Source organism: Ctenocephalides felis, unplaced genomic scaffold (genome assembly GCF_003426905.1).
Source record: "Ctenocephalides felis isolate EL2017-DRISC unplaced genomic scaffold, ASM342690v1 CF-g0.4_SCAFFOLD_00993, whole genome shotgun sequence".
NCBI lineage: Eukaryota > Metazoa > Arthropoda > Insecta > Siphonaptera > Pulicidae > Ctenocephalides > Ctenocephalides felis.
This window is the reverse complement of record NW_020537147.1, coordinates 2833-14839: the sequence shown is the minus strand read 5'-3', so window position 1 is coordinate 14839 and position 12007 is coordinate 2833. Positions and strand designations below refer to the sequence as shown.

General features: G+C 34.7%; 1 protein-coding gene across 1 annotated transcript; it reads left to right on the top strand.

The window, feature by feature from the left end:
• Nucleotides 1–1255: 1255 nt before the first annotated feature.
• Nucleotides 1256–6319, top strand: LOC113365416. The gene has a single exon (XM_026606980.1). It carries the CDS (start codon nucleotides 1256–1258, stop codon nucleotides 6317–6319), a length of 5064 nt encoding a protein of 1687 aa, XP_026462765.1.
• The last annotated feature ends 5688 nt before the right edge of the window (nucleotides 6320–12007 follow it).

Here is a 12007-nt window from a genome sequence, read left to right as displayed (position 1 = left end):
TTTAAATTTATTGATTCAGTTTTGTTTATTTACTTTTCTGTAAACATATGTAAGTTACAGTATTTACAATAATCTATTTGAAAACTTTAATGTTCCTCGAATATTTAATTATGGTACGGTAAGTTCCAGCAATTTGCCCCAAGGCACGATGCCGTACACCACTAGTTATTTTTAATTTTTAATACCTAGTTTTATTATTGTTTCTATTTTCCCACCCCTGTTTTACCTTTTTTTAAATCTCTAGCAATTCCAAGAATTGATCTGGGATTCAGATTACATGAATTTCTTAGTTTTTGTATGGCATGATTTTGCAATGCATTACAAATGTTGGACAAAATTGTTCATTCTTAACTTTAAAAACCGCGCGCTTCGTGCGTACTGTTAGCACGAAGCGTCAGCGTCTTGTATGTTGGTAACATGTAAGTCAATCGCAATGTTCGCGTTTGACATAACCTGGCGCAACTTTTACGTCGAAATTGTAAGATTCGCTCTCTTATATCATACACCGCCGAAGAGTAAAGATCTATTAAAATATATAATATTAACAATCCATCCAGCGTTTTAATTTACCATAAATTGGTCTTTCTCACGGATATTAACCAGTGCAAGTATTATTTTTGAGATTTTATACACTGTGGTGAGAAAAGTTATTATATATCAAATATTTTACCGGCGTGTTTTGTTTGGTTACGCATGCGGCATTAGAAGTTGTCTAAGCCGTTCGTAAACAAAACGAAGAGCATATTAATTTTATCGACACGGGCAAGCAGTTCGGGCGTTGAAATCGTGACATTCAGAAGATCTGGGGGTTCCGGACTTCGAGGTTAGGTTTCACGTCGCTGTCCAAGGGAGTCTTGTAGTGACCACGCTGTTCAGATCGACGAGTTCCTGGAAATTGGCAAATCTCCACACTATTTGGGGAGGATATCGAGGCCAAAATCACACGTGGAGACTGGATTAAGATTATTATTGACTCGTGTAATACATACACGAGGGCGTGAGTCTTTAATTAAACCTATTGTTCACTTATAATATATAAAAGTGAAAGACTGTTGCTGTATTGCTGACTGGTTGTACTCGCACAGGAGTAGCAGATTACTCATCAGTCATATAGTTAGATTTTATTGTCATTTTTAGTTTTTTTTGTTTAATCTTACCACAAGGCATACATTATTTATATTAACTAAGGTATTGTGTCACGGTTTGTGATTATATTTGCAATATTTTTTTTGTAGTTAAATAATAATTGTGCATAATGGCGGATGTGGAATCACTAGAAGGTACTTACAAAATGATTAAAGCGTCATTTGATGCAATTCACAAGTTTATAGCAGAATTCCGTGAGGGTGATAATATTAAGGCACTTTCAGTTCGGAAGCAGAAACTCGTGGAGCGATGCCATAGTTGGGATGAGACATACGTACAGCTTAATAGTATTTCCCCAGGTGTGTACACTAAAGAATATTTAAGGTACTCTGATTTATATTTCGATATGATGGCGGATATTGAAACTATTATTGACCGTCATCAAAAACCGGCTACAAAATCATCTAACACTTTGATGGATGTGAAATTGCCAGACATTGTCTTACCTAAATTCAATGGGGAATATAGTGAATGGACAGCATTCATTGACATTTTTAATTCGCTTATCCACAATAATTCAAAGCTTTCACCTGTACAGAAATTGCACTATTTGAAAGGTGCTCTCACTTCGTCGGCATTGGAATTAATCTCTACAATAAGTATCACGAATGAAAATTATGAAATAGCATATAATTTAGTTGTGAAAACCTTCAGTAATAAATTATTGATCATCAATGCTCATTTGCAGAGCATTGAAAATATTCGAAGTATTCACAAAGGCTCATTTGAAAATTTGAGAGCCCTTTTAAATGGTGCAAGGCAACAGGTGCAATCTTTAAAAGCTTTCTTTGAACCCGCAGAGCATTGGGACATTGTCTTGCTGCATATGTTGAGCAGAAAGCTTGACAGTAGTACGAAGGTGGCTTGGAATCTGTCTCGAGCGTCAGGGCAGTTACCTACATTGGTTGAGTTCTTTACATTTCTTGAACTTAGGGTAACTGCTCTTGAGCATTCGTGTAGTTCAGACAGCAAACCAACCATCACGAAGTCAGTTCACACAATTGTCAAGAAACCTGCTCAATTATGCTCTCATTGCAAGGAAGATGACCATATGCTCTATCAGTGCTCTTCCTTTAAGGCACTTGATATTAAGGCACGCAAAGCCTTTATTAATAAACTTTCCATCTGCTCGCGTTGTTTGGCTTCTCGACATAATGTAGCTAAATGCAAATTCAGATATACGTGTACAAAATGTAAAGAACCACACAATGCTCTGTTGCATGAGGAACCTGAGCCTAAGCCCAGTACTTCTAGTAGCACAGTATGTATGGCCAGTACAGGAATGCAGACTTTGTTGTCAACGGTTTCTCTTGTTGTTATTGACTCAGATGGAACCCAACATAAGGTACGGGCTTTGCTTGATAGTGGCTCGCAAATTAATTTAATAACGACTTCCTTACTTGCCAAGTTAAAATGTCCGGTCAGCTCGTCATTTCACAAGTTAAGTATGTTGCAAGGGCAGAGTGTGCTTTGTGATAAGTCTGTCAAGCTGACTATAAAGTCAAGGGTAGGAGTCTTTGCGCGCACTATCAATTGTGTGGCTGTAGACAGAATTACACAATTGTTACCGTCTGCTTATATAGAGTATGATGGCTGGAAGATTCCAGACCATGTTTCGCTGGCAGACCCCATGTTTAACGTTCCAGGTGCAGTTGATATGCTGATTGGAGTTGAACTATATTTTGAAGTTTTACAGCAGGGGTGCATTCGCTTAGGTAATCATCTTCCCATTCTTAGGAAAAGTTGCTTTGGGTGGCTGATTTCTGGTGTATACGCATCAGAAATGCAGAGCCGTGCACATGTTGGCTTCATTTCCAATGAAGATCTTCATGATAGTCTGACAAAGTTCTGGCAGTTAGAGGAGGTATCCTCTAATTACACAATGACTGGGTCAGACAAAGCATGTGAGGATCATTTCATTGCAAATGTAGCTAGACTTGAGAATGGGCAGTTTGAGGTGGCTTTGCCATTTGTAGATAACCAAATAGATAAGCTGGGATCGTCATTCGCTGTTGCCAAATATAGATTTTTGAACCTGGAGAGGCGGTTTGCCAAGGACAATGCCTTGTTCACGGCCTACTCTAATTTTGTTAAAGCTTATATCGACTTAGGTCATGCTGAGGAGATGGTGCTGACACTGGAGGAAGCTGCTAAGAATAAGTACTATTTTTTGCCGCATCATCCAGTGGTCAAAGATAATAACTTTGACAAAATTAGAGTAGTGTTTGACGCATCGGCCAAGTCAACTTCAGGCATATCTTTAAATAATATTCTGCACACAGGACCGAAGCTGCAACAAGATTTATTTTCTATTCTAGTTCGCTTTAGGTGTCATCAATTTGTTTTTGTGGCAGATATTATAAAAATGTATCGGCAAATAAGAGTCAGGGAAGCAGACCAAAATTATCAAATTATCCTATGGAGGGAAACACCCCAGGACACCCTAAAATTCTTTAAATTGACTACCGTGACTTATGGCACTGCTAGCGCCCCGTATTTAGCTATGCGCTGTTTGAAGATGCTTGCGCAAAATAATATGACAACATTCACACAGGCAGCGCTGGCTATAGAAGGGGACTGCTATGTAGATGACATAATCACTGGAGCAGATTCAGCTGTCGAATTAGTTAGGTTGCAAAGGGATGTTGTTGAACTTTTAGGTAAAGGAGGCTTTTCCTTACATAAATGGTCTAGCAATTGTAGAGAAGTGTTGAGGTCAGTACCTAAAGAAAATCAAAGTTCTGCCATGGCGTTATTTTCTGAGGTAGACACTGTCAAAACCCTCGGTCTTGCATGGAACCCCTGTCAGGATTGCTTCAAAATTTCGCATATTAAGGTAGGGGAGACGGAGGTTAGAAAGGGCTTTGACACAAAACGGTCGGTACTGTCCACCATTGCACAGATCTATGATCCCATTGGTCTTATTTCTCCAGTATCTGTGACCGCTAAGTTGATTATGCAGGAGTTGTGGAGGCAGAATCTTGGCTGGGATGAGTCTTTGCCACAAGAGTTGCAAGATAGATGGGTACTGTTCAAAAGGCATCTCGCTGATTTGGACAACCTTATCATCCCACGAAAGATCTTTGATTCAATTCCTGTGACGATCCAATGTCATGGATTTTCAGATGCATCATTATATGCATATGGTGCTTGTATATACCTTCGGGCTACCTATGCAGATGGCACAACGTCTTCGAGATTGCTTTGCTCGAAGTCTAAGGTAGCGCCGTTAAAAAATGTTACTTTGCCCAGATTGGAGTTATCGGCAGCTTTGCTTTTAGCAAAGCTTTATAGGCAGATAATGACAATCACAAAAATACAAATTTCTGAATCGTTTTTGTGGTGTGACTCCACCATTGTATTAGCTTGGTTGAAGACAGATCCCGCTCTATTAAAAATGTTTGTCAGTAATAGAGTTGCTGAGATTCTGGATCTTACACCAGGCATCGCTTGGAGACATGTCGGCAGTAAAGACAATTCTGCAGACATAGTTTCAAGGGGTGTAAAAACACCATTGGAATTGGTAGAATGCAATTTGTGGTGGAATGGACCAGCCTGGCTAGTAGAAGAATCTTGTAAATGGCCGAATAGACCTGCAGATGTTGTAAAGGAAGAAGCTATTCCGGAGCGCCGAGTACTTGCAACAACTGAGGTCAATATTGACGATAGTTTTTTGGACCATTTAGTAGAAAGGTTTTCCAAATTCAATAAAATAGTCAGGGTGGTTGCATATTGCTTTCGGTGGTTCAAAATATTTCGCTCTCGAAAACCAGATGGACAACCGGTATCAGATGTCTTGTCTGTTGACGATTTAAGGGAAGCCTCCAGACGCATTTTTTACTTAGCCCAAAGGAAAGTTTTTGGTAATATCCCTGATCAGTTGATGTCCGGTGAGTTGTCCAGTACATCTTTAGGAAAGCTGAAGGCGTTAAATCCCTTTGTGGACGCCGAAGGCTTACTAAGAGTAGGTGGTCGACTAGAGAATGCGGATATTAGTTATGACCAAAAACACCCAATCATTTTACCAAAGGCCAATTTGGCCATTGACATTTTCATTCGGTCAGAGCATGAACGTTTGCTACATGCTGGTACCCAAACAACTTTAGCAAACATCAGGTTAAAATACTGGCCTATAGATGGTCGCAATACTGTCAAGCGCATAATACACAAATGTGTAAAGTGTGCTCGGTTTAGGGCTACTTGTGCAGAGCAGTTAATGGGAAGTTTGCCAAAAGACCGGGTCACTGCTTACAGGCCATTTCAGATTGTAGGAGTGGATTTTGCAGGGCCAGTGTTACTGAGAGCTAGTCGATTGAGGAAGGCACCTCGCATTAAAGCCTATATATCCCTGTTTGTTTGTATGGCCACTAAGGCCATCCATATTGAATTAGTGTCTGGATTATCGACAGACGCCTTTTTATCGGCTTTACGTCGTTTTATATCAAGACGTGGGTGCTGTTCAGTCATCCACAGCGACAACGGGAGAAACTTTGTAGGCGCAAAGTCTGAATTGCGGCAATTAGCTACATTATTTCAGTCCGATAAGTCAAAAGGGGAATTAATCACTGCGTCATCGAATTTAGGTATTACATGGCAATTCACGCCTTCCCATGCTCCTCATTTTGGAGGATTATGGGAAGGATCTATCAAAGTGATGAAACATCACATCAGAAGAATTATCGGGTCTCATTGCCTCACATTTGAGGAATATACAACGCTTTTATGTCAAATCGAAGCTGTACTAAACTCTCGACCTATTCTCGCCCTTACGGATGACAGCACCGATATAGCTTACATCAGTCCGGGGCACTTCATTATTGGAAGTGCATTAACAGCCTTTCCAGAACCTTTTAGTGATGCATCCAAAGTTAAGCCAATTAAATTATTTAAACAAATATCATCTATGCGTGACCAATTTTGGTCACTTTGGTCAAAACAATACCTTAATGATTTACAAAAAAGAAATAAATGGACACAGGTCCAACCAAATATTAATTTAAATGCAATAGTGTTGTTAAAGGAGGACAATTTGCCTCCATTACATTGGCCCGTTGGGCGTGTAATAGACACCAAGCCAGGCCAAGATGGCAAAGTTAGAGTAGTGACAGTCAAAACTAGTAGTGGGACATATACTCGTCCAGTTACAAAAATTGTTATACTACCCTGTCAATAGATTGTAAGTCACTATCGGTATTTGTTCTTGTGTTTCACTGTTTTGTTTACATATTCCTTTTAATTTAGGCTACGATAAATTAATCAATAAATAAATATTAGATAAATTAGTAAAAAATATTACTTGTGTTAATTCAATCGCTATTTAGGATATTATGTTTTCTTATTATTAAGATTTAATTATGTTTAACATTATGTTTGTTGATTGCATAAATATTAATGTTGAATTTATATTTAGATTATACAGTCCACTGTTGGTGTACTCATTTTGATTACACACTATCATTAATCTTCTTGTTATATCATATTATATTGCTTTATTATTGTTATATCATATATATATATATCATTTTAATTTGATTACTGTAAGAATAATTTTGTCACTTCCTTTTTAATAATACGTGATGCTTGCATCGCGGGGGAGCATGGACAAAATTGTTCATTCTTAACTTTAAAAACCGCGCGCTTCGTGCGTACTGTTAGCACGAAGCGTCAGCGTCTTGTATGTTGGTAACATGTAAGTCAATCGCAATGTTCGCGTTTGACATAACCTGGCGCAACTTTTACGTCGAAATTGTAAGATTCGCTCTCTTATATCATACACCGCCGAAGAGTAAAGATCTATTAAAATATATATTATTAACAATCCATCCAGCGTTTTAATTTACCAAATGTTTTCACACAATTTTATTATTTTTAATTTATTATTTTGTTTTTTTATGATACAATATCTTAAAAATTGTGTGTTGCAAGTGTTGTGTTTTTTCCTGGTTTGGTATGTATCGATATTTTTATTTGTCATACATTCTGGTAATCTTGTAATTTTTATTGAACTTTATAAAATATTTTATGATGATGACAGACATACAGTGTCAAAATGTACATAATAATTAGTTCAATTTTTTATGTATTGAATCGAATTATTCGAGTTACTCGCTTGCATGCGAGCCATTACATTAACCATCTGCATTTGTTTATTAGACGGCACCGAGAACGAATACTTTATTTTGATAAAAAATAAATAGGTGATTTTAAAAATATATTTTAATTCAATAGATTCAGAACATGATTATTTTTGTAATATGTAGTAGAATGGATTTTAAATGCTATCAGGATACACCACTCAAGATTATGAAATGTTCTTTCAATTATTTATATAAAATTTTCTTCGAAACATTTATTAAACTTGGCTTTAATCAGTCGACTGAAGAGTCCAAATATTGTTTTGCATGCATATATTTCAACCGTCTTCAAAATTAAATCATTTTTTATCAATTTTATTACACATTTTTTATGGTGAATTATAATTACCACATTTAATTTGTCGAGTATATTGGTTAAACTCAACCATTTTTACAATAAATTTGGATTTACTAAATAAATGCACAATACATTCTTAAATTTTACTTACTGAATAATCTGTAAATACTAATTTACTGAATAAATTCTTAGCTTTCATTTGTCCATATATGGAGATTTGACTCAAGTTGAGTCAAATCAGATTTTTGCTGGATTTAAAACTATCGAATCAGGAAATTTTCGAGTAGATTGCACTAGGTTATAGTACTCGCAAAAAAAAAACTAGTTGGTATTGGTATTTTGCCTTGAGGTAATTTACATGAACTTTCCGATACGTGTAAATAATCGACTTAATCAATAAAATATAAATAAATTTATGATTGATTAAAAGTATTCCGAGTGGATTTATCTAATTGAAAACGAACGAACATCAAACACTCTAACGTTATACCAAGAAAATCGTCTAATTTTAATTTTAACAAACGTAAAAAAACTACTCATTTTTTCAAACTTTGATAAATTTTTAAAATTAAACTACTTATTCTAAGGCCGTAATATTTCAGTAAGTTCTATAAGACCATACCATAATATACATCGCCAAAAAAAGTTTCATAAACATCGGCTTAAATTTTTTTTCAACAGTTAATTACAAGAAAACGGCTTGGTAGATTTTTACCTAAAACTAATCAGTATCATTCCCAACTAATATCTTTCGAACAGTTTATGATTTTTCAAAATCGATTTGGTAGTATTATCTGGACGAAATGTGGACGAAAAGTTGAATACAAATTACAAAATAACGGCTTTACAGATCGTCTCCTGAAAAACCATAGTCCTCATTGGGATACATCAAATGGCTTTTAAATTTTTGAAATCGGTTCAGGCGTTTTCGAGCAAACGTCGATGAAAGTTTTAATTTAATTCTAATGCCAAAAGACGATACTTATTATTGCAAAATTCGACGAATTTTTAAAATTAAACAACTTGTTGTAGGGCCGTAATATTTTAGTATGATCTATAAGTCTGTGGTATCTAGGGTAGGGCGGGGCTAGTTGCAAATTTTTTACTTAAACGGATGTAGCCCTCAATGAAAAGTCTCAATAAATTGTTATACGCCTTAATGGATTTGTTGTTTATCGCTTAACAAAAGTGTTAATACTATTTTTTGGTAATAAGTAAAATTTAAAAGCTAGAGCTGTTTAAATGCAAAAAGTCAAGTATGCTCAATGTACCCCATAGGTGGGGCCAGTTGAGCACTAAGAAAGTATAATGAAATCATAGGTTCAATGTCGATTAGTGATGATAAATAAGGTTTTAATAACCAGTTCTATATTTATAGTCTTTATTGAAAGAGAAAACAAAACTTATAGTAATTTGCTTTGAATAATTAACGAAAAGTAATCAACAAAACAATATTGTATCTTAGGAATTATTTTACCATTATGTTCAGTATTTTTGTTTAAAATCATTATTTCTTTAAATTATTACTCATAGACTTAGCTTAAATCTTGAAAATAATAATTAATTTCTTGAAGTTAATGGTAATTGTCTTAGTGACAGAACAAGTTTAGCAACTATGCTCAACTAACCCCAACTCGGAATTTCAAAATAAAAGTCAGTTTATAAAAACCGTGAGAATTTACCCAGAATCTCTGTGCATATTAAAAGTACTATAATTATAAGAAGAAAAACATTTACCTGATTAAGAATAATTAACATTTGACCAAACCAGACGAAAACTCGTGATGACTTTTTTACTTTTTGGTCTCAAAACAAACAAAACGCCCGTGAGCCTCACTCATTTGTCCAGCGGCCACTAGCGATCGCGGGATGTTTATTTCTCCCAAACTCTATCTTTCCGCCATATAATGCCTAAACGGACGGTGAATAGTTTTCGAGATATTTCGATTGCTCAACTTACCCCTATCATCAACTAGCCCCGCTCTACCCTCCATAAAAAAATCATAAAAATCATCAAATTTTTTTCTTAACACGTAATTACAAGAAAACGGCCCGGCCGATCTTTACCAAAAACTAATCAGCACGATTTCCAACCAATATCTTTCGTACAGTTTTGAATTTTCAAAATCGATTTAGAATTGCGGTCTAAAACGCGGACGAAAAATTTTTCACTTTTCTGTGATTTACATAGAAACGGCTTAGCTGATCGTAGCTCGATAAACGCTGGTCCTCAACGAGATACTTCATTTGTATAGACGAGAAGACGTGATGATTAGTTTTTGACAAAGGCGTTTTCGAAATACGGAGTACAAATAATTATGGTTTTTGAGAAAACGGAACATCCGATTGGAAGAATTTAAACAACAATCGATTTGTATAGAGTCTATTACTATAGACGGAGAGATTGCTGATTAGTTTTCGGAAGGATACAAGGACCAAATATCAACGGAGATAGAGAACACAAAGTGCAAAGAAAGTCAGTTTTTGAAGAAACGGAGCATCCAATTGAAGTGTTGACGATGTGAAGAAATGATCAGTTTTTGGTAAAAACCGGAAGTATAAGCACTTATATTATATTAGATCTAACAAATACGAACGTTGAAATTTACAGTTTTCATATTAATAATTGAAAAATATTTAAAACAATTTAATCATTAATCGGATTTTGTTCTTGATTACTTTCATTCGTCGAATGTTTAATTACTTTACGGGAAGTTCGAGAAATTTGCCTCAAAGTTAATATATACAATTCAAATTTGAATTGCGAATTGGTCAAAATAACATTATAATATTTATCTTGAATAAATAAATAATCGCTCTTTGTTATGATAAAACTTCAAATAATGCCGTAATTCATAGGTTTGCGTTGAATTAGTTTTGACTATTAAATTTAAAAGATTGTAAATTAATTAATTTTTTGTTTTTGAAATCATGTTTTCAAATCTTAAACATTATTTTTGAATATCATTTGTCAATACATATATACGTTTGACAATGTGATGGGTATACCTGTAGTAAGTAAGAACTTATTTTGTCTTATAAAGCATTTAATGAATGTTGAAAATCTATTTATTGCCGTTGAAATAGTACTAGATAGCATCCACTTTTTTTTTTAAATTTATATTTGGCCTCGCACTCTGAGCATTTAGCCATCTACAACATTTTATTATATACTAATTTTTATATCGTATTCAATATATATTATATATATATATATATATATATATATATCCTATTCTATATCTTTTTCAATTTTTTTCAGTTCTTGCTCTTTTAATTCAAATTTCTTATTCTATTCAGCTTCTATCCTCATTCCATTTTTTTTTCATTCTTTTTTCAATCTCAGCTAGTTCCAATATTTTTTTCTTTTCACTTCTAATACAGTTATTCGAATACTAAATTCCTATATTTCTCAATTTATATTCTAATCCTTCTTAACAAATACAATTTTATTTCATTTCAAATTAACTACATATATTTTCCATCCCTGTCGTGTGAGTCGAACACGCTACTAAGTGAGCTATGCTCGCCACAAACATCCACATTTAAATTTGCTATATCTGATCTGTCTGTGTCACCACATAAACTACTCCGGTCGCTTTGTTAACTTCCCGTACAGTAAGTTATTGTAATCGTGCAAAAACCGAAAATATGTATTTTTTTGCATATTTATACGTTCCGAAAGTTTTTGAACGTTTTGGCATACCTACCTTAAAAAATGGATGTGTGTATGTATGTGGGGATACAATATTTCGTCGACGTTTTTGGGAACATTTGATTTCTTTTGATGAGGAGGCGTGCTGATTAGTTTTGGGCAAAGACAGGTCCACCAATTTCGGAGATACGGAGCAAAGAGTGCAGAAATAAACATTGAGCTTTTGAGAGCACGGAGCATCCGATTTCAATAATTCAAAAACCATCTAAATTTATTGATGGGAAAACGTGGCAAAGATAGGCCCAGCTGTTTTGGAAACACGGAGCTAAATTTGCAAAAAATGGCAGTGTGTTGTTTGAATGCTATATACAATGAAGTATTATAAAACAATAAACCCCATTAGTTTGTCTATATTTTATCAATACAATCAAACTGGAAGATTTATACACTTTCTATAAAAACATAGTATAATCCATCCAAGTCTTTTTTGGTCTTTCGACTTATTGATTACGTTTCAAGTTTTTCAGATTCTTTTTAGATTCTGATTTTGTGCATAATTGTAAATAATACTACTGAGCTTATACAAAATTTTCAAATTTTCCGAGGAGAGATAGAAAATGAATTAAGTAATATTCTTCTTTAACCTGCTTTTTAAAAAGTTTCAAGTAACATTCGATGAATTATAGTAAATTTAATAAAGTATATTTTAGAGCAGGGCGAGACACAAAGGTCCATTTTGACTTTGAGCAAATATAAACTATATTGTAAAACCAT